The sequence below is a fragment of the Pezoporus flaviventris genome, unplaced genomic scaffold, assembly GCF_033815535.1.
Source record: "Pezoporus flaviventris isolate CSIRO_AGI_PZ_B2104156 unplaced genomic scaffold, CSIRO_AGI_Pfla_v1 ptg000007l, whole genome shotgun sequence".
NCBI lineage: Eukaryota > Metazoa > Chordata > Aves > Psittaciformes > Psittacidae > Pezoporus > Pezoporus flaviventris.
In genome coordinates, this window is record NW_026892555.1 from 243,523 (window position 1) to 266,499 (window position 22,977).

The following is a 22,977-nucleotide window of genomic DNA, read 5'->3' on the forward strand; positions in this document are numbered from 1 at the left end:
TTCCCCCTTACACTCTTGCCCTCCTCCATCACGGGGCCTCTTCCACAGGAAACAGCCCTCCACGAACTTATCTGAGTCCTTCCAGCAGTCTCTATTGGACTTGGAAAAAGCTTCGGGCATCTTCACACAGAACCAACATAGCAGCCCAATGGCTACCAAAACATTTCCACCTAAACCCACTACAGCCAGTGACCCATCCTCAGCTCCTTCCCCCAGAGCACCGCTGTCGGATCCTCCTCATCCGCTGCTGTGGACAACGTCCTCAGCGCCCAGGGAGTGCCCGTCTCCTCTGGGGGCTTCGGCTACGGCCTTGGCTACAGCTTCGGAGGCCTGGGCTGCTACGGCAGAGGAAGGGGATACATCTGCCTAGGGCCATTGACAACATGCCTGAAACCACTCACGTACATTCTAGAAGCACAGACACAGATAGTGGAAGCACGTCTGGGGTAATGCTGGCACACCAGTTCACCTTCCACAATTCCTTCTCCTGTGGCACAAAGCAAGCAGGGAAGGGGCCCGACCAGGCTGCCTGGTAACATGGCCCATGGATGTCTTCTTCTTCTTCTCCAAATTCCTCCTCTGCACCACCCCATCTACTGTGTGTAGTACTGTGTGCTCCACCAGCATCTTACAGGCTAATCAGCAGTAGGGGACCTCCAGTGGGTTTCTCCCCAGTCAAGACTGAAAGACCTCACTGCTCTGACAGAATCTACTGCATGCAGAAGACCGCAGTGCATGGTCACCATACTTGCACCTCACCTCTCTTCCTCCTTATGCTTGTATATCTTCATGCTTTTGTCTCAATAAAGTTCTGCATCCCAACCTCTGACACCTCTTTCCCATTCTTCTACCATGACTCTTCCGACTTCACGCAGCACAAAGCCAGGGCTCAACAGGCAGTCAGTGTGAGTGAAAAAGGCCACCAAAATTCTCCTGGGAAATATACCATCACAACCAACAACGGCTGGCACCTGGGGTGCTTTCACAACGTGATAGAGGTTTGAGCAAGTTCTGGCTCAAAGACAGTCTTGAACATGACAACACTGCCATGAGCATGCCTCTGATGGAACCACCACAGACTCACGAGACCATTTGGATGGAGTCCCACGGCCACCCACTGAGAGAATCATGGTCCCGTCCCCCTTGCTGCAAGGACCTTGGGTATCCCATGCAGTGTGTGCAGGTCACCACCCTTCCTGCTCTGAGATCCTCTTCTGACTCAGGTGGGTGTCCTTGTTTCACTGACCTTCTGGATGAAAGGTCCCCATTCTACACACGCCAGAGTTCCCTGGCCCTGGTCTCACCTTGCTGTAGAGTTCACAAATGATGACTTGGAGGTTCCCCAAGCCATCAGCAACTCTTCATTGAAAAGCCCAGCAGAGACCCACGCAGGGGGTCTCCCGACCACCATCCTCCCTGCTGCAGAGTCTCTGGACCACCTCTGCAGGGGACCCCAAGATACCACCCTTCTGCTCTGAGGTCACAAACAAAGTCCCCACTCTGAGGTCACAATCCTCCCCACCTTGGTCCAGCAAGGCCCTGCATGGGGCACTGGGGACAAGTGCAGGACCAAGCCTGTGACCCAGCTCGGCTGCAAAGATGGGTGCCTCTGAGTGGAGCTTGGCTGGGCAACAAGTGCTCACTGAGCAAGTGCTCTATCACTCCTCTTCCAAAAGAGGATGGGGGGGGAAGAATAAGGTGAAAGCCTCCATCTGTAAGGCCTCTCACCACCTCACCTCACTGAAACCACCCACATCCTGGAAGCAACAACAGGGATTGTGGATGCGCATCCGTGGTAATGCTGGCACATCAGCTCACCTTCTGCAGCTCCTTCTCTCATGGCACAAAGCAAGCAGGGAAGGGGACAGAACATGCTGCCTAGTAACATGCCCCGTGGACCTCTCTTCTTCACACACTTCCTTCTTTGCATCCACCCATCTACTATGTCCAGTACCGTGAACCACAAACAGCATCTCACAAGCTAAAAAATCATCGGGGAACCTCCAGTTGTCAACTCCCAGTTTCGGGTAGGAAGACCTCAGTACTGTGACAAAAGCTACTGCAAACAGAAGACCGCAGTTGATGGTTTCCCTGCTTGCACGTCAGAACAGCTCTCTTCCACGTTATGCTTGCACCTTTTCACTCTGTTGCCTCAATAAAGCTCTCCTGCATCCCAGCCTATGACCCCTCCTCTTCCTTTCTGCAACTGAAGCTCTTCCAACCTCATGCAGCACAAAGTTAGGGCTCAACAGGCCATCAGTGTGGATGAAAAAGGCCACATGGATTTTCCTGGGAAACAGGTAACCATCACAAATAAAGACTGGCATCTGGGGTGCTTCCACAATGTGACACAAGCCCACCACTGCCTCAAACTAAGTCTTGAGCATAACAACACCCTCCTGAGCATTACGGTGATGATGTCTCCCCAGGCTCATGAGACTACTCATGGAGGGTTCCAAGGCCACCAACACAGGGACTCATGGCCCCATCCCCACATGCTACAAGGACTATGGATAGCCCATGCACTACGGACCTCCTTACTCGGTGGTCCTCATCTGACAGAAGTTTAGGTGTTTGTAGCACTGACCTTCTTGCTGCACGCACCCCATTCCACACACGTCAGAGTCCCCAGGCCATGGTGTCATGCTATGCAGTCCCCAGATGCTGCCTTGGGGGGAAGCTCAGGCCACCAGCTGCTCTTCACTGCAGGCTCCACAGTGGCTCATGAAGGAGGTCTCCTGACCACCATCATCCCTGCTGCAGAGGCTCTGGAGCATCTGCGCAGGAGACCCCAAGCCAACATCCCTCTGCTCTGAGGTCACACAGGAAGAGGCTGCAACACCAGCTAAGGGCCCTAGACAACATTCCCAAAACCACTCAAGTACGTCCTAGAAGCAGAGACACAGATCGTGGATGCACCTCTGGGGCAATTCAGGGACATCCACACACCTTCCGCAGCTCCTTCTCTTAAGGCACAAGGAAAGCAGGGAAGGGGACAGACCAGGCTGCCTGGCAACTCCCAGACTTCCTCCTCGTCTTCAAATTCCTTCTTTGCATCACCCTGTCAGCTATGTCCAGAACTGTGTGCTGAAAACTGCATCTCACTGGCTAAATATCATGAGGGGACCTCCACTGCGCTCCACACCAGGCAAGTCAGGAAGACCTCAAAGCTCTGACAAGCTCTGTGGCAAACAGAAGACCTCAGTGCATGGGCACCCTTCTTGCACCTGAGACAGCTCTCTTCCACATTATGCCTGTACTTTTTCACTCTTTTGCCTCAATAAAGTTCTCCTGCATACAGGTCTCTGACACCTCCTCACCCTTTCTTCTACTAAAGCTGTTCCAGCTTCATTCAGCACAAAGCCAGGGCCCTCCTCTTTGAGACATGGGGGAAGCTTCTTGCATCTTCTAACAGAAACTTCCCACGTGAACCCATCACAAGTACAACCCTACAGCATGAAAAGGCACCACGACACCCATAGAGCTCACCCAACACGAAAGGACAGGCCTACAGACAGGACTACTGACCTTGCAGCAAGTCAGGGAGGAACCTAATGCAATGGAAGGGGCACCCTCTCACAGCCAGCACAGACCCAGGGCTACAAGGACATGGGGCCCCCTCTTCACAACCCAGCCACAAACCACAGCCATGAGTGTCACAGGATGACACCAATGATGACAACCCCACCTCTCCAAAGCTTTTGCTGCATGTTCTGCAAATTGCCCTGACAAGCACCATCAACACCAAGCCTTTGGTCTCTAGTACTTAAAAGCTGCCGCCAGGGCCAGAAGGACACATGCTCAACAGGAGGACATGAACTTCCAGAATTCTTGGAAGGAAAACACAACCACAGGTAATTACCTGCAAGGATCTGACATGCACCAGCTGCTTGCACAAACATGCTGTCATGCACAAAGGCTCTCTCAGCCCCCTCAGGCTCTCCAGGACCAGCATAAAAGCCGGCCCAGAGCCTCTGTCCCTCACTCGCCTCTGCTGACGCCTTCTCCTGCGCGCTCAACAAGGTGAGCCTCAAGCCCCTTGCCCTCTGCTCCTGCCCCCCTGCCCCGGCTCTTCCAGCACGCTCTGCCCCAGCCTCAGCACCCCTCACACCTCCCCAGCCCCACAGCCCCACACCAGCCTCCCCAATGCCTCGCCCTCCCGCACCACAACCCCTCGCACCCCCACACACGCCGCTCTCCCCACACCCTCTCTTCCATTCTCTCCTCTCCTCTCCTCTCCTCTCCTCTCCCCTGCCAGGGCCCCTCCACACCACAGACATGGCCTGCTACGACCTCTGCCGCCCCTGCGGACCCACCCCGCTGGCCAACAGCTGCAACGAGCCCTGTGTCAGGCAGTGCGAGGACTCCCGCGTCGTCATCCAGCCTCCCGCCGTGCTGGTCACCCTGCCAGGACCCATCCTCAGCTCCTTCCCCCAGAGCACCGCCGTCGGATCCTCCTCATCTGCTGCCGTGGGCAACGTCCTCAGCGCCCAGGGAGTGCCCGTCTCCTCTGGGGGCTTCGGCTACGGCCTTGGCTACGGCTTTGGAGGCCTGGGCTGCTACGGCAGAGGAAGGGGATACAACATCTGCTAAGGGCCCTTGACAACACGCCTGAAACCACTCACATACATTCAAGAAGCAAAGACATGGACTGAGGATGCACGTCTGGGGTAATGCTGGCACAGCAGTTCACCTTCCTCAGCTGCTTCTCTTGTGGCACAGAGCAAGCAGGGAAGGGGCCCGACCAGGCTGCCTGGTAACATGGCCCATGGATGTCTTCCTCTTCTCCAAATTCCTTCTCCGCACCACCCCATCTGCTGTGTGCAGTACTGTGTGCCCCACCAGCATCTTACAGGCTAATCAGCAGCGGGGGACCTTCAGTGGGTTTCTCCCCAGTGAAGACTGAAAGACCTCACTGCTCTGACAGAATCTACTGCATACAGAAGACCTCAGTGCATGGTCACCATACTTGCACCTCACCTCTCTTCCTCCTTATGCTTGTATATCTTCATGCTTTTGTCTCAATAAAGTTCTGCATCCCAACCGCTGACACCTCTTCCCCATTCTTCTACCATGGCTCTTCCAACTTCATGCAGCACAAAGTCAGGGCTCAACACGCCGTCAGTGTGATTGAAAAAGGCCACCAAAATTCTCCTGGGAAATATACCACCACAACCAACAAACACTGGCACCTGGGTTGCTTTCACAAGGTGACAGAGGTTTGAGCAAGTGCTGGCTCAAAGACAGTCTTGAACATGGCAACCCTCCCATGAGAACGCCTCTGACGGAGTCACCATAAACTCATGAGATCTTTCACGTGGAGTCCCAGGGCCACCCACACAGGAACTCATGGCCTGGTCCCCACTTGCTGGAATGACCATGGGTAGCCAATACAGTGTGCCCAAGTCACCACTCTCCTGGCTCTGAGATCCTCCTCTGACCCAGGTGTGGGTCGATGCTGCACTGACCACCTGGCTGCTTGGTCTCCATTCCAAACATGCCAGTGTACCCAGGCCATGGTCTCACCTTGCTGTGGGGTCCACAGATGCTGCCTTGGAGGTTCCCCAACCACCAGCCCCTCTTCCCTGCAGGCTCCAACACTGACCCACACAGAAGGTCTCCTGACCATCATACTCCCTCCTGCAAAGTCTCTGGACCACCTCTGCAGGGGACCCCAAGCCACCATCCCTCTGCTCTGAGGTCACACAGAAAACACCAGTATGACGTCACAGTCCTCCTCACCTTGGCTCAATGGGTCTCTGCATGACCTACTGTGGACAAGTGCAGGAACAAGTCTGTGACCAGCTCTGCGGCAAAGATGGGGCTCTGTGGTTGGTAGACTTTGGTTGGGCACCATGTGCTCACTGAGCTGCTCTATCACTCCTCTTCGTGAAGTGGACATGGGGACAGGAATACGACAAAAGGCTCCCGAACTAAGATAAGGACATGGAGATCACTCACAGGCAGGAGATCACTCCAGTGATAGCAAAACAGACTGCGCTGGGGAAATTAATTTAATTTATCAAAGTTATATTAATTTTCAAAAAGTCAGAGTAGAATTAAGAGAAATAAAACCAAATCTTGAAACACCTTCCCCAAACCTTCTTCAAGGTTCTCCTTCCCTCATGAATTACATATTCCTTTCCCCAAAGCTGCAAATGTGGATTTGAAATGGGGGTTGTAGTCAGTTCAACACACATTGTTGCTAATCCCCTTTGGTCCTCACTCTCTTTCTTTTCTCCATCTTGGACTCCCAAGAGAAACAGCGTTCCATGAACTTACTCAATGCGTGTTTTTCAAACAGGCTCTTTGAGACATGGGGGAAGCTTCTTGCAACTTTTAACAGAACCTTCTGAGGTGAACCCATCACAAGTACAACCTTACAAGCATAAAAAGGCACCACGACACCCATAGAGCTCACCCAACAGGAAAGGACAGGCCTACAGACAGGATTAGTGATCTGGCAGCAAGTCAGGGCAGAACCTAATGCAATGGAAGGGGCAGCCTCTCATAGCCAGCACAGCCCCAGGGCTGCAAGGACATGGGGCCCCCTCTTCACAACCCAGCCACAAACCACAGCCATGAGTGCCACAGGATGACATCAATGATGACACCCCCATCACTCCAATACTTTTGTTGCATGTTCTGCCAAACGCCCTGACATGCACCATCAACACCAAGCCTTTGGTCTCTAATACTTGAAAGCTGCTGCCAGAGCCTGAAGGACACGTCCTCAACAGGAGGACATGAACTTCCAGAATTCTTGGAAGGAAAACACAACCACAACTAATTGCTTGTGAGGATCTGACATGCACCAGCTGCTTGCACAAACATGCTGTCATGCACAAACACTGTCTCAGCCCCCTCAGGCACTCCAGGACCAACATAAAAGCCGGCCCAGAGCCTCTGTCCCTCACTCGCCTCTGCTGACGCCTTCTCCTGCACGCTCAACAAGGTGAGCCTCAAGCCCCTTGCCCTCTGCTCCTGCCCCCCAGCCCCGGCTCTTCCAGCACGCTCTGCCCCAGCCTCAGCACCCCTCACACCTCCCCAGCACCACAGACCCACAGCCCCACTCCAGCCTCCCCACTGCCTCGCCCTCCTGCACCACTGCCCCTCGCACCCCCACGGCCTCCGCTCTCCCCACACCCTCTCTTCCATTCTCTCCTCTCCTGTCCCCTGCCAGGGCCCCTCCACACCACAGACATGGCCTGCTACAATCTCTGCCGCCCCTGCGGACCCACCCCGCTGGCCAACAGCTGCAACGAGCCCTGTGTCAGGCAGTGCGAGGACTCCCGCGTCGTCATCCAGCCTTCCACCGTGCTGGTCACCCTGCCAGGACCCATCCTCAGCTCCTTCCCCCAGAGCACCGCCGTCGGATCCTCCTCATCCGCTGCCGTGGGCAACGTCCTCAGCGCCCAGGGAGTGCCCGTCTCCTCTGGGGGCTTCGGCTACGGCCTTGGCTACGGCTTTGGAGGCCTGGGCTGCTACGGCAGAGGAAGGGGATACAACATCTGCTAAGGGCCCCTCACAAGATGCCTGAAACCCCTCACATACATTCGAGAAGCAAAGACATGGACTGAAGATGCATGTCTCTGCTGGTTTTGATGAGTGGGCCTGCCCACAGCAGCTTCTAATCTCAAGGTACCAGGAGAGGAAGCAGGGCTGGGGGCCAGACCAGCCTCTTTGCATCATATCGCATAGATCCTCCTCTTTTTACACTTCCTTCTGTGCATCATTCCTTTGGTGATGTTCAGTACTTTCTGCTATTAAAAGCATCTCAAAGGGCAGAAAACACTGGGGGAATCTTCAGGGATCTGCTCCTTCTGCAAAGTAGGAAGGCCTTGATACTCTGGCATAGTCTTCTGCAAGCAGAAGACCTTGACCGATGGCCACTCTACTTGCACATCAGATCCTCTTTCTTCCACTTGGTGATTCTGACTTCTCAACCCTGTTTCCTCAATAAAGTCCTCCTGCATCCCAGTCTGAAAAGCCTCCTTTTCCTTTCTTTTACCAAGGATCATCCACCTTCACCCATCAAAAGTCAGGTCTCAACAGGCCATTAGGTGTGGTGGAAAAGGGCCACTAGTCATCTCCTAGGATAAATGGCAGGACACCCAGCAACAATATACAGTGGCAGGTGGAGGCCTTCCAGAACATGACACATGCCCATCCACTGGCTCAAAGAAATGATTTGATGTGGTAACGCTCCCCTCTGCATACCTTGACTACCAGCACACACTTGACTAACTCAAGTTAGAGTTAGTAGCTAGAGTGTCCAGCTACAGCAGCTTGTCTTAGACATGGACAGTTGGGTTGTCAGTAGCTTCCACCTTGGAGACTTCACAACCTCTTCCACTCATTGACTTTCCTTACACTGAAAAAGGATTTCCTTCTTTGCCCATGGAATTTCATCTTTTTTCCCTTGAGTCCAGAACCCTTTTTCCTGCCACAGACCACAAGCCTCTGGGGCCAGCCCTTCAGCCACTTTGCAGTCCTCCTCACTGGGCTCTTTCACAACCCAGACTTTCTCTGCTTACAAGGAGCGTGTAATGGGAGACAGCGACAAAGGCTTCCTTCAAGGACAGCTCAACAATAGACACTGCTCTAACCTATGCCAACAACCAGTGGTTTCTACAGGGAAGACACAGAGGTTGGTCAAGGACAATTTCCATTCCCAAAATCCACACCTAAATCCATAGCCTGTCACCCTGACCCTGCAGGGCATGGCACTGCTCTCCAGGAAGGTTTCTTCTGTCACCTTCTGTGGGAATGAGGTCAGGCTCAACAGCCTCTACTTTCTAAGAATGCACCTCCAGATCTTCTTCACAATGAGGGGCATGAGTTCTCTCCCAGCCTACTGGAACTGCTCCCAGGCACCACAACTTGCTCCAGGAGCTCCATGTCTCTCTTCTACTCAACACAGAACTCCAGCTGATGCTCACCAGGGATTAGTAGAGTGTCCATTCCACCCCTGGATGCAGGGTGAGATACCTACTCTCCAAATTCCTTCTCTGCACTTCTCATCCTGATCTAGTCCACTTCAAACACTATCTCACACCCTAAACCACACTGGAAATCCCAAGTGCACTGCTCCCTCTGTGGGACACAAAAACCTCAGGATTCAGGCAACACCTGCTACACACAGGGGACCCAGCTGATGGTTGCCCTACTTTTACGTTACACTCTTTCCCTTGGCTCTCCTGCCTTTTCACCATTTTCTTCATCAATAAACTTCTGCATCCAAGCCTCACCCAGTGCTCAACCAACCACGAGCAGCACCAAGCTAGGGCTCAATAGGCCACCAAGTTGGTGGAAAAGATCCACTAGACCACATTAATGTATTAATTCCCCTCCAAAACCCTCCTGTGGGCTTCCAGCCCAGACACCAGCGCTTCCCTTGCCATAAACCTTGGAAATGCTAATGCACTTCTACCCACACCTCTGACCCAAGCTCCCCATGGCAGCACACACTTCATCAAGTCTCTTTCCAAGCACAGCTACCTGGGCATCACAACAAGCAGAATCATAGCAAAGAGAATCATTTAGTGCACAAGGGACCTCTGGGGATCATCTCTTTCAGGACAGCCTCCTCAAGAATATTCAGAAAGAACACGCTGTCAAAGATACCCAGTCAGGTTTTCAGTATCTCCAAGGATGGAGAATCCAAAACCTCCCTGCACAACCAATGCCACTGCTTGACCACAATCACACCGAAAACGTGTTGCCTTCTCTGTCAGAGAAAAGGGCACATCTTTACACCTCCCACCATGCCCTGGACATGGCACGGAGGAGAACATTCTCTCTCCCTTGTCTTCAATTCCTCCCACTCAGGATATAAACACATTGATGACATCTGCCCTGGGCAGCCTCGCCTCCTACCTGAAAAAAACCCTCCCACCTCTCTAAGCTTCTCCTCATAGCAAGGATCTTCCACTCCCTACAGCATCTTGGCGGTCCTGTATTGGACTGCCTCCACCACATCCGTGTCCTTCTTCTAGGGAGAAAACTTCGACTGGACTTAGGCCTCCACACAAAGCCTCACTAGCATTGAAGAGATCAATTACCACCCCCCACAACACCAATCTGCTAGCAAATCTATTCCCAATGCTGAGATGTAGAATCTCGGCATGTTTTGCTGCAAGGGTGCATTGCTGCACCATCCTGAGCTTGTTCTCCACCAGCCCCACAAAGCTCTACTCAAAAAAAGCTGATTTCCAGCATCTCAGGCTCTAGTACGTTCTGACAACAGGAGCCATTCCTCCCTACATGGAAAATTTTACATTTCTTCCTGTTGAACTTCAGGAGATTCCTATCTGCCCATCCTCCAGCACCACCCGTTCCCTCTACATCATGGCACAACCATCCAGCATCTCAGTCTCTCTCCACATTTTGCATCATCTCTAAACCTGCTGAGAGAGCACTCAAGCCAACTGCCCACAAACACAGGTGACCCCACACCCCTTGACCATGCAAGGGGAGAAAGCATCAAAGGCCTTGCACAAATACTGAGGTAAACAACAGAACAGCACTCTCCTTGTCCACAAAACTCATCATTTCAAAGTAGAACACCCTTACAAAGGTGGTCTCCTTACAAGGTGCCCCACATCAAGCACTTCATCAAACCAGAGGCCAGGCTGCGCACGTGCCACTCATAAAAGAGGGTAGAGCTACGACTGGGCCAACACAAACTTTTGGACAGATTGGAAGTGCTCCCCACATCACAGGAATAACCAGATCTCAAGCAGAGTTTCCAGGAGCACAGCCTGCTGTTGCAAACTGCCCTCCCCTGACACGGCTACGAGGACACGGGAAACCTCTTCACAAGGCACCCACAAACTACAGCACAAAATTGGTAAGAGATGATCTCACTCACAGAAACCCACCTCTTCAATGCTTTGGTTGCATGTTCTGCCAAGTGTCAGGAAATGCGCCATCAACACCAAGACTTTGGCCTTTAATATTTGCACTTCAAGGCTGCCGCCAGGGCCAGAAAGACCCGTCCGCAACAGGAGGACATGCAAAGGGAGCGTTGTGGGAAGGAGAACACGCCCCAGCTCATGACTTGCCAGGCTGTGGCACGCACCAGCTGCTTGCTGACAAATGCTGCCATGCGCAAAGGCTGTCCCGCCTCTCAGGGACCAGCATAAAAGCCAGCCCAGAGCCTCTGTCCCTCACTCGCCTCTGCTGACGCCTTCTCCTGCGCGCTCAACAAGGTGAGCCTCAAGCCCCTTGCCCTCTGCTCCTGCCCCCCTGCCCCGGCTCTTCCAGCACGCTCTGCCCCAGCCTCAGCACCCCTCACGCCTCCCCAGCCCCACAGCCCCACACCAGCCTCCCCACTGCCTCGCCCTCCTGCACCACCGCCCCTCGCACTCCCATGCCCTCTGCTCTCCCCACACCCTCTCTTCTCTCCTCTCCTCTCCTCTCCCCTGCCAGGGCCCCTCCACACCACAGACATGGCCTGCTACGACCTCTGCCGCCCCTGCGGACCCACCCCGCTGGCCAACAGCTGCAACGAGCCCTGTGTCAGGCAGTGCGAGGACTCCCGCGTCGTCATCCAGCCTCCCGCCGTGCTGGTCACCCTGCCAGGACCCATCCTCAGCTCCTTCCCCCAGAGCACCGCCGTCGGATCCTCCTCATCCGCTGCCGTGGGCAACGTCCTCAGCGCCCAGGGAGTGCCCGTCTCCTCTGGGGGCTTCGGCTACGGTCTTGGCTACGGCTTCGGAGGCCTGGGCTGCTACGGCAGAGGAAGGGGATACATCTGCTAAGGGCCCTTGACAACACGCATGAAACCAGCCACCAAAACCCTCGAAGCCATGGCAAGGTCTGAGGATGCAGTTCTGGGCATTTCCTGACATGTGGACCTGCTGTCCACAGCTCCTCATCTTGAGCCACCAAGAGAAGAAACAGCGCACAGGGCCTGCCCAGGATGCCTGAAAATATTGCCCCTGCACCTCCTCCTGTTGTACTACTTCCTTCTTTGCATCATCTCTTTGCCTGTGCCCAGGACTCTCTGCTGCAAACCCCTTCTAACAAGTCAAAGAACATTGGGGGACCTCTGCTATGCTGCTTGCGCTGCAGGGCAGGAAGAACTGTAAGCAGAAGTCTTCTGCTCATGGTCGCACTCCTTGTACCTCAGACTGTCTCACTTCCACTTGGTGCTTTTGCTGCTCTTACATTTTCATACTTTTGTCTCAATAAAGTTTCCAGCATCCCAGCCCGAGTCTCCTCAGAATCACTTTCAACAGCAGGAACCTCTCCAGAGGAGCTGACTTAATCCCTTTTCATGAACAGGACAACTAGAGCTGCATGTGTGAGACCATGGCCAGTTGGGTTTTCAGTAGCTCACAGCACAGAGACTCCAGCACCTCTTCCACTCTTTGCCCTTCCACACAGGCAAAAGGCTTGCCTGGTTTGCCCATGAAATCCCATCTCTTTCCCCTTATACCCACAGCCTCTTCTTCTGCATGTGCACACCAGTGACAAGAGCTGGATTCCCACCACTTCTTTCCCTGCCATCAGCGGCTTTATTCCCATTGATGATGGGCACCCTGCACATCCTTCTCTCTGGGATGGTTCACTTCTCAGCCTCTTATGATCCAGACGCTCCAGTCTCTTGGTGACCCTGCACTGCTCCTGCTCCAGAAAGTCCAAGTCCTTCCTCACTGGGGAGCCAAGAAATGAATCCCACATGGGATTCTCCTCACCATTTCTGATGAGTAGGGGATGCTGCCCTCCCCTTACGCACTGCAAAACCCCTGAATGCAGCCCTGGAGACTCGTGGGCCTTTTTCTTGCAAGGGTACATTGCCGTCTCATGGTCCCTTTGCTCTACAACAGACCACAACGTCATTCTCTCCTAAGACTGTTTCTAACCCATTGGTCTCACAGATATTCATGCTACACGGGGTCACTTCTCCCCACAAACAAGACTTGACATCTGCCCTGGTTGAACTCTTGTCCTTCACAACATCCTCCTGGACAAGTTGTTCAAATGTGACATGAGCAGGTACACCATACATTGGAGGGATTCTACATGTACGTAGCAAACAAAAAACAGACTAGGGACAACATCGGCCCCCTCAGGAAGCTCTCAGGAGAACTGGCTACACAGGATTTGGAGAAGGCTGAAGTTCTGAATGACTTCTTTGCCTCGGTCTTCACTGGCAAAGGCTCTGACCAAACCACCCAAGTCTTGGAAGGTAGAGGCAGGGACTGAGAATGAAGACCTTGGGCCCACGGCAGGAGAGGAACTGGTTCAAAACCATCTTAAAATATAAATGTGCACAAGTCCATGGATCCTGATGAGATCCATCCGTGGGTCCTGAAGGAGCTGGGGAATGAAGTTGGTAAGCCGCTGGCCATCATATATGAAAAATCATGGCAATAAGGTGAAGTTCCCAATGACTGGAAAAAGGGAAATATAACCCCCATTTTCAAGAAGGGGAAAACGGATGACCTGGGGAATTACAGACCAGTCAGTCTCACCTCTGTGCCTGGCAAAATCTTGGAGCAGATTCTCCTGGATGGCATGCTAAGGCACGTGAAAATCAACAAGGTGCTTGGTGACAGCCAGCATGGCTTCACTAAGGGGAAATCCTGCCTGACCAATTTGGTGGCCCTCTATGATGGGGCTACAGAACTGATGGACAGGGGTAGAGCAGTTGATGTCATCTACCTGGACTTGTGTGAAGCGTTCAACACTGTCCCACATGACATCCTTGTCTCTAAATTGGAGCGACATCAATTTGATGGATGGACCACTCAGTGGATAAAGAACTGGCTGGATGGCCGCACACAAAGAGTTGTGGTCAATGGCTCAATGTCCTCCTGAAGACCAGTAACGAGTGGTGTCCCTCAGGGATCGGTGCTGGGACCGGTCCTGTTCAACATCTTTGTTGCTGACATGGACAGTGGGATTGAGTGCGCGTGATGACACCAAGCTGTGTGGTTCAGTTGATACCCTGGAGGGAAGGAATGCCATCCAGAAGGACCTTGACGCGCTTGTGAGGTGGGCTGATGCCAACCTCATGAGGTTTAACCAAGCCAAGTGCAAGGTCCTACACCTGGGTCAGAGCAATCCCAGGCACAGCTACAGGTTGGGCAGAGAAGAGATTCAGAGCAGCCCTGAGGAGAAGGACTTGGGGGTGTTGGTTGATGAGAAAATGAACATGAGCCGGCTTCAGTGTGCGCTTGCAGCCCAGAAAGCAACCGTATCCTGGGCTGCATCAAAAGGAGCGTGACAAGCAGGTTGAAGAGGGTGATCCTCCCCTCCACACTGCTCTTGTGAGACCTCACCTGGAGTATTGTGTGCAGTTCTGGTGTCCTCAACATAAAAAGGACATGGAACTGTTGGAATAAGCCCAGATGAGGCCACGAGGATGATCAGGGAGTGAAGCACCTCCTGTCTGAAGATAGGCTGGGAACATTGGGGCTGTTCAGCCTGGAGAAGAGAAGGCTGTGTAGGGACCTCAGAGCAGCTTCAAGTGTCTGAAGGTAGCCTATAAGGGTGTCGGGGAGGGACTCTTCATTAGGGTTTGTAGTGATAGGACAAGGGTAACGGGTTAGAACTTAGACAGGGGAAGTTTAGATTGGATATAAGAAGGAAATTTTTTACTGTTAGGATGGTGAGGCACTGGAATGGGTTGCCCAAGGAAGTTGTGAATGCTCCATCCCTGGAAATGCTCAAGGCCGGGTTGGACAGAGCCTTGGGTGACATGGTTTAGTGTGAGGTGTCCCTGCCCATGGCAGGGGGAGTGGAACTAGATGATCTTAAGGTCCTTTCCAACACAAACTCTTCTATGATCTTTTCTATTCTATAAGCCTGTGACCCAGCTCTGCTGCAAACGTGGGGCTCTGTGCTGCGTTAACCTTGGCTGGGTGAAAAGTCCTCACTGAGCTGCTCTATCATTTCCTCTACTATGTAGAAGAAGAATACGACAAAAGGCTCCCGAGTTGAGGTAACCACATGGAGATCACTCACTGTTTTCCTGTGCCACCAGAACAGACTTTGCTTGGGGAAATTCATTTATCAAAATCAAAAGACAGAGTAGAATTATGAGAAAAACAAAAAAAAAAGAAATTTTTTAAACAGATTCTCCCAGCCCTCCCCTACTGCAGGTTAAGCTCCCCTCCTGAAATACATACTCCCTCTCCCAGAATGACAAAGGGGGATGGAGAAAAAGCATTATGATCATTTCAACACTTGTTGCTTCTGCCACTCCTTCCTCTGAATAAACTTAAGTTAAATACATAATAACTTAAATAAACTTAAGTTAACTCCATAAACCCAGTACATCAGCTGGCAACCTTACAAGAACAACTGGGACCCAGGACACCCACAGAGCTCACCCAACAGGAAAGGACAGGCCTGAAGACAGGCTTATCAAGCTGGCAGCAAGATGGGGAAGGACTGAATGCAATTGAAGGGGCAGCCCCTCACAGCCACCACAGCTCTAAAGCCCAGTCCAGCCTGACAGGGCTGTGATGACATGGGGCCCCCACTTCACAACGCACTTGCAAACCACACCTAATGAGTGCCACAGGATGACCTCACTCACACCACCCCACCTCTCAAGCACTTTGGTTGCAACTTCTGCCGAGTGTCCCAAAAAGCAGCACAAACACGAAGTATTTGGCCTTAAATTATTACACTTCAAAGCGGCCGCCAGGGCCAGATGGACACGTCCTCAGCAGGAGGACATGCAAAGGGAGTGTTCTGGGAAGGAAAACACAAACACAGCTCATGACTTGCCAGGCTGTGGCACGCACCAGCTGCTTGCTGACAAATGCTGCCATGCGCAAAGGCTGTCCCGCCTCTCAGGGACCAGCATAAAAGCCGGCCCAGAGCCTCTGTCCCTCACTCGCCTCTGCTGACGCCTTCTCCTGCGCGCTCAACAAGGTGAGCCTCAAGCCCCTTGCCCTCTGCTCCTGCCCCCCTGCCCCGGCTCTTCCAGCACGCTCTGCCCCAGCCTCAGCACCCCTCACGCCTCCCCAGCCCCACAGCCCGACACCAGCCTCCCCACAGCCTCCCCCTCCTGCACCACCGCCCCTTGCACCCCCAAGTCCTCCGCTCTCCCCACACCCTCTCTTCCATTCTCTCCTCTCCTTTAGTCTTCCAGGGCCCCTCCACACCACAGACATGGCCTGCTACGACCTCTGCCGCCCCTGCGGACCCACCCCGCTGGCCAACAGCTGCAACGAGCCCTGTGTCAGGCAGTGCGAGGACTCCCGTGTCGTCATCCAGCCTCCCGCCGTGCTGGTCACCCTGCCAGGACCCATCCTCAGCTCCTTCCCCCAGAGCACCGCCGTCGGATCCTCCTCATCCGCTGCCGTGGGCAACGTCCTCAGCGCCCAGGGAGTGCCCGTCTCCTCTGGGGGCTTCGGCTACGGCCTTGGCTACGGCTTCGGCTACGGCTTCGGAGGCCTGGGCTCCTACGGAAGGGGAAGAGGCTGCGACATCTGCTAAGTGCCCTTGACAACACCCTGACAACAGCAACAACACCCTTTAAGCAGCGCAAAAGACTGAGGATGCACTCCCAGACTGTTTTAGACACATATATTTGCTGTCCACAGGTTCTGCTCTCAAGGCATCAAGAAAGGTAGCAGGGCAGGGGCCCAGCCTGCGCTGATGGTAATATGCCCCATGGACCTCCTCCTGTTCTCTTACTTCCTTTTCTGCATCAACCATCTCCTATGTCCAGTACTCTCTGGCACAACCAGCATCTCACAAGCTAAGAAAGATTCAAGGGACTGCCCCAATTCAAGGCAGGACAACCTCAGTGTTCTGACAAAATCTACTGCAAACAGAAAATCTCAGAGGACTGTCACTGTACTCGCACCTTAGACCAGCTCTCTACCACTTCATGCTTTTACATTTTCACTCTTGTCACAATAAAGTTCTTCTGCATCCAAGCCTGTGACACCTCCTCTCCTTTTCCTCTATCAAGGGTCTTCCAACTCCACGCAGCACAAAGCCAGGGTTCAACAGGCCATTAGAGTGAGTGAAGAAGAGCCACAAAGTTTTTTCTAGAAAATATGCCACCACAACCAGCAACAAAACAGACTGACCCATGGAAGCCTACCCAAATGGGACAGAAGCTCATTACTGCCACAAAGAAAGCATTGAACATGACATTGCTCCCCTGTGCACGACTCTTATGGAATCACCCCAGGCTCATGAGAACATCTGAATGCAGTCCCAGGGCCAACCACAAAGGAACTCAGCGCTCTGTCACTGACTGCTTCCAAGAGCATGGGTATCCTATGCAGGGTGCCCAGGTGACCACCGTCCTGCTCTGGGATCCTTCTCTTACCCAGGGGTGTGTTCCTGTTACACTGACTTTCTGGCTGCATTTTCCCCATTCCATCCATGTCAGAGTCCACAGCTCATGGTCTCAGCTTGCTATGGGGTCCACAAATGATGCCTTAGCAGGATGCACAGAGGGTACCAGCCTCTCATCACTGAAGGCTCCAACAGTGCAAGCAGTCTTTGGGCCGATCATCCTCCTTGCTGCTCTGTTTCTGGAACAAATCTACAGGGGACCCCAAAGCCAAGATCCCTCTGCTCTGAGGTCACACAGAAAGCCCCCAGTGTGAGGTCACAATCCTCCTTACATTGGCTCAATGGGGCCCTGAATGGGCACTCGGAACAAGGTGGAGGAACAAGCCTGTACCCCTGTTCTCCCGTGAAGATGAGGCTCTGAGGTGGTTTGACCTTGGCTGGGCACCAAGTGCTCAGTGAGCGGCTTTAGCACTATTCTGCCTCAATCGGGTAGGGGGAGAATATCCTAAGTAGACACAAGGACAAGGAGATCACACACCACGTCCCAGCAGCAGCAAAACAGACTTGACTCAGTGAAATTAATTTATCAAAAGTCAAAGCAGAATTAAGAGAAATAAACACAATTATTAAAAAACCTTCCCCCAAACTCTCCCTTCTTCAGGGTTCATCTTCCCTTCCAAATTACTTACTCCCTTGTGCAAAATAGCACAGAGAGATGGAATGGGAATTGTGGTTAGTTCACTCCACACTGTCTCTGCTCTTCCTTCCCCCTTACACTCTTGCCCTCCTCCATCACGGGGCCTCTTCCACAGGAAACAGCCCTCCACGAACTTATCTGAGTCCTTCCAGCAGTCTCTATTGGACTTGGAAAAAGCTTCGGGCATCTTCACACAGAACCAACATAGCAGCCCAATGGCTACCAAAACATTTCCACCTAAACCCACTACAGCCAGTGACCCATCCTCAGCTCCTTCCCCCAGAGCACCGCTGTCGGATCCTCCTCATCCGCTGCTGTGGACAACGTCCTCAGCGCCCAGGGAGTGCCCGTCTCCTCTGGGGGCTTCGGCTACGGCCTTGGCTACAGCTTCGGAGGCCTGGGCTGCTACGGCAGAGGAAGGGGATACATCTGCCTAGGGCCATTGACAACATGCCTGAAACCACTCACGTACATTCTAGAAGCACAGACACAGATAGTGGAAGCACGTCTGGGGTAATGCTGGCACACCAGTTCACCTTCCACAATTCCTTCTCCTGTGGCACAAAGCAAGCAGGGAAGGGGCCCGACCAGGCTGCCTGGTAACATGGCCCATGGATGTCTTCTTCTTCTTCTCCAAATTCCTCCTCTGCACCACCCCATCTACTGTGTGTAGTACTGTGTGCTCCACCAGCATCTTACAGGCTAATCAGCAGTAGGGGACCTCCAGTGGGTTTCTCCCCAGTCAAGACTGAAAGACCTCACTGCTCTGACAGAATCTACTGCATGCAGAAGACCGCAGTGCATGGTCACCATACTTGCACCTCACCTCTCTTCCTCCTTATGCTTGTATATCTTCATGCTTTTGTCTCAATAAAGTTCTGCATCCCAACCTCTGACACCTCTTTCCCATTCTTCTACCATGACTCTTCCGACTTCACGCAGCACAAAGCCAGGGCTCAACAGGCAGTCAGTGTGAGTGAAAAAGGCCACCAAAATTCTCCTGGGAAATATACCATCACAACCAACAACGGCTGGCACCTGGGGTGCTTTCACAACGTGATAGAGGTTTGAGCAAGTTCTGGCTCAAAGACAGTCTTGAACATGACAACACTGCCATGAGCATGCCTCTGATGGAACCACCACAGACTCACGAGACCATTTGGATGGAGTCCCACGGCCACCCACTGAGAGAATCATGGTCCCGTCCCCCTTGCTGCAAGGACCTTGGGTATCCCATGCAGTGTGTGCAGGTCACCACCCTTCCTGCTCTGAGATCCTCTTCTGACTCAGGTGGGTGTCCTTGTTTCACTGACCTTCTGGATGAAAGGTCCCCATTCTACACACGCCAGAGTTCCCTGGCCCTGGTCTCACCTTGCTGTAGAGTTCACAAATGATGACTTGGAGGTTCCCCAAGCCATCAGCAACTCTTCATTGAAAAGCCCAGCAGAGACCCACGCAGGGGGTCTCCCGACCACCATCCTCCCTGCTGCAGAGTCTCTGGACCACCTCTGCAGGGGACCCCAAGATACCACCCTTCTGCTCTGAGGTCACAAACAAAGTCCCCACTCTGAGGTCACAATCCTCCCCACCTTGGTCCAGCAAGGCCCTGCATGGGGCACTGGGGACAAGTGCAGGACCAAGCCTGTGACCCAGCTCGGCTGCAAAGATGGGTGCCTCTGAGTGGAGCTTGGCTGGGCAACAAGTGCTCACTGAGCAAGTGCTCTATCACTCCTCTTCCAAAAGAGGATGGGGGGGGAAGAATAAGGTGAAAGCCTCCATCTGTAAGGCCTCTCACCACCTCACCTCACTGAAACCACCCACATCCTGGAAGCAACAACAGGGATTGTGGATGCGCATCCGTGGTAATGCTGGCACATCAGCTCACCTTCTGCAGCTCCTTCTCTCATGGCACAAAGCAAGCAGGGAAGGGGACAGAACATGCTGCCTAGTAACATGCCCCGTGGACCTCTCCTCTTCACACACTTCCTTCTTTGCATCCACCCATCTACTATGTCCAGTACCGTGAACCACAAACAGCATCTCACAAGCTAAAAAATCATCGGGGAACCTCCAGTTGTCAACTCCCAGTTTCGGGTAGGAAGACCTCAGTACTGTGACAAAAGCTACTGCAAACAGAAGACCGCAGTTGATGGTTTCCCTGCTTGCACGTCAGAACAGCTCTCTTCCACGTTATGCTTGCACCTTTTCACTCTGTTGCCTCAATAAAGCTCTCCTGCATCCCAGCCTATGACCCCTCCTCTTCCTTTCTGCAACTGAAGCTCTTCCAACCTCATGCAGCACAAAGTTAGGGCTCAACAGGCCATCAGTGTGGATGAAAAAGGCCACATGGATTTTCCTGGGAAACAGGTAACCATCACAAATAAAGACTGGCATCTGGGGTGCTTCCACAATGTGACACAAGCCCACCACTGCCTCAAACTAAGTCTTGAGCATAACAACACCCTCCTGAGCATTACGGTGATGATGTCTCCCCAGGCTCATGAGACTACTCATGGAGGGTTCCAAGGCCACCAACACAGGGACTCATGGCCCCATCCCCACATGCTACAAGGACTATGGATAGCCCATGCACTACGGACCTCCTTACTCGGTGGTCCTCATCTGACAGAAGTTTAGGTGTTTGTAGCACTGACCTTCTTGCTGCACGCACCCCATTCCACACACGTCAGAGTCCCCAGGCCATGGTGTCATGCTATGCAGTCCCCAGATGCTGCCTTGAGGGGAAGCTCAGGCCACCAGCTGCTCTTCACTGCAGGCTCCACAGTGGCTCATGAAGGAGGTCTCCTGACCACCATCATCCCTGCTGCAGAGGCTCTGGAGCATCTGCGCAGGAGACCCCAAGCCAACATCCCTCTGCTCTGAGGTCACACAGGGAGAGGCTGCAACACCAGCTAAGGGCCCTAGACAACATTCCCCAAACCACTCAAGTACGTCCTAGAAGCAGAGACACAGATCGTGGATGCACCTCTGGGGCAATTCAGGGACATCCACACACCTTCCGCAGCTCCTTCTCTTAAGGCACAAGGAAAGCAGGGAAAGGGACAGACCAGGCTGCCTGGCAACTCCCAGACTTCCTCCTCGTCTTCAAATTCCTTCTTTGCATCACCCTGTCAGCTATGTCCAGAACTGTGTGCTGAAAACTGCATCTCACTGGCTAAATATCATGAGGGGACCTCCACTGCGCTCCACACCAGGCAAGTCAGGAAGACCTCAAAGCTCTGACAAGCTCTGTGGCAAACAGAAGACCTCAGTGCATGGGCACCCTTCTTGCACCTGAGACAGCTCTCTTCCACATTATGCCTGTACTTTTTCACTCTTTTGCCTCAATAAAGTTCTCCTGCATACAGGTCTCTGACACCTCCTCACCCTTTCTTCTACTAAAGCTGTTCCAGCTTCATTCAGCACAAAGCCAGGGCCCTCCTCTTTGAGACATGGGGGAAGCTTCTTGCATCTTCTAACAGAAACTTCCCACGTGAACCCATCACAAGTACAACCCTACAGCATGAAAAGGCACCACGACACCCATAGAGCTCACCCAACACGAAAGGACAGGCCTACAGACAGGACTACTGACCTTGCAGCAAGTCAGGGAGGAACCTAATGCAATGGAAGGGGCACCCTCTCACAGCCAGCACAGACCCAGGGCTACAAGGACATGGGGCCCCCTCTTCACAACCCAGCCACAAACCACAGCCATGAGTGTCACAGGATGACACCAATGATGACAACCCCACCTCTCCAAAGCTTTTGCTGCATGTTCTGCAAATTGCCCTGACAAGCACCATCAACACCAAGCCTTTGGTCTCTAGTACTTAAAAGCTGCCGCCAGGGCCAGAAGGACACATGCTCAACAGGAGGACATGAACTTCCAGAATTCTTGGAAGGAAAACACAACCACAGGTAATTACCTGCAAGGATCTGACATGCACCAGCTGCTTGCACAAACATGCTGTCATGCACAAAGGCTCTCTCAGCCCCCTCAGGCTCTCCAGGACCAGCATAAAAGCCGGCCCAGAGCCTCTGTCCCTCACTCGCCTCTGCTGACGCCTTCTCCTGCGCGCTCAACAAGGTGAGCCTCAAGCCCCTTGCCCTCTGCTCCTGCCCCCCTGCCCCGGCTCTTCCAGCACGCTCTGCCCCAGCCTCAGCACCCCTCACGCCTCCCCACTTGCTGTGGGGTCACTCCATCACATTGGACCGGTCCTTAAGGATGTGGAACAGGGCTGGCCCCACATACAACTCCTGAGCTACACTACTTGAGACTTGCCCTCAAATGGACTTTGTGCTACTCATCACGAACCGCTGGGCTCAGCCGTTCAACTACGCAGCAGCCCAGTGCACTGGCACCAGACACAAAAGGTACTTTGTCAGCTTGTTGATGAGCATGTGAGGGGTGAAAGGGTCAAAGACTTTACAAAGAAATTCAAGGGAAGCACCAGCCATGGCTGTCTCCTCATCCACAATGATGGGCACTCCCATGGAGAGGAGACAGAGTTCAATCAAGCGTGATTTACCATTTGCAAATATATGCTAGAACTTCATCTCAATTTCTGGTCCTTCCTGGCATTCACAGTCCTTTCTGGGAAGACTTCCTACATCACCTTCCATGGGAACATGATCAGACTCAAGACCTTCTAGTTTCCCAGTTGTGCCTTCCTAGTCTTCTTCAAAAGAAGAGGCCATTCAGCTCTTTCCTCCTGTTCAGGAACCACTTCCAGGCATTATTAACTCTCCTGAAATACATAAGACACACCTCCCAAGAAGAACAGGCAGCTCCCTCAGTATTATTGGTTACCTTCATGCCCCAGGGACTTCCATACATTCAGTCCAAAAGCTCTCCCTCTGACCTCCCTATAATTTCCCCAACCACAAAACAGCTCACCTGACAATCAGCCTGCAAAACACTCACCTTGGATGAACCGGGGCAGGCCTTGCCAGGCATCAACCCATCAGCATGAATCCACCACTAACAGGGCCCAACC

General features: G+C 53.0%; 4 protein-coding genes across 4 annotated transcripts; all 4 read left to right on the plus strand.

Moving 5' to 3' along the window:
• The first annotated feature begins 3,877 nt into the window (after positions 1-3,877).
• On the plus strand, positions 3,878-4,593 carry LOC133266347 (feather keratin 1-like). The gene is made up of 2 exons (XM_061447545.1): positions 3,878-4,007; positions 4,247-4,593. Exons 1-2 carry the CDS (start codon positions 3,878-3,880, stop codon positions 4,591-4,593), a joined length of 477 nt encoding a protein of 158 aa, XP_061303529.1.
• Positions 4,594-7,182: 2,589 nt separating this feature from the next.
• LOC133266276 (feather keratin 1-like) lies at positions 7,183-7,518 on the plus strand. Its single transcript, XM_061447505.1, has one exon. It carries the CDS (start codon positions 7,204-7,206, stop codon positions 7,516-7,518), a length of 315 nt encoding a protein of 104 aa, XP_061303489.1. The 5' UTR covers positions 7,183-7,203.
• A 3,914-nt stretch (positions 7,519-11,432) lies between these two features.
• LOC133266277 (feather keratin 1-like) lies at positions 11,433-11,765 on the plus strand. Its single transcript, XM_061447506.1, has one exon. It carries the CDS (start codon positions 11,454-11,456, stop codon positions 11,763-11,765), a length of 312 nt encoding a protein of 103 aa, XP_061303490.1. The 5' UTR covers positions 11,433-11,453.
• Positions 11,766-16,137: 4,372 nt separating this feature from the next.
• On the plus strand, positions 16,138-16,464 carry LOC133266278 (feather keratin 1-like). The gene has a single exon (XM_061447507.1). The coding sequence runs from the start codon at positions 16,138-16,140 to the stop codon at positions 16,462-16,464; it is 327 nt and encodes a 108-aa protein (XP_061303491.1).
• The last annotated feature ends 6,513 nt before the right edge of the window (positions 16,465-22,977 follow it).

Coding starts and splice junctions, on each gene's coding strand:
- LOC133266277 (XM_061447506.1), top strand. CDS start 11,454: ATGGCCTGCTACGACCTCTGCCGCCCCTGCGGACCCACCCCGCTGGCC.
- LOC133266278 (XM_061447507.1), top strand. CDS start 16,138: ATGGCCTGCTACGACCTCTGCCGCCCCTGCGGACCCACCCCGCTGGCC.
- LOC133266276 (XM_061447505.1), top strand. CDS start 7,204: ATGGCCTGCTACAATCTCTGCCGCCCCTGCGGACCCACCCCGCTGGCC.
- LOC133266347 (XM_061447545.1), top strand. CDS start 3,878: ATGCACCAGCTGCTTGCACAAACATGCTGTCATGCACAAAGGCTCTCT. Junction 4,008..4,246: donor GCCTCTGCTGACGCCTTCTC/CTGCGCGCTCAA, acceptor CTCTCCTCTCCT/CTCCCCTGCCAGGGCCCCTC.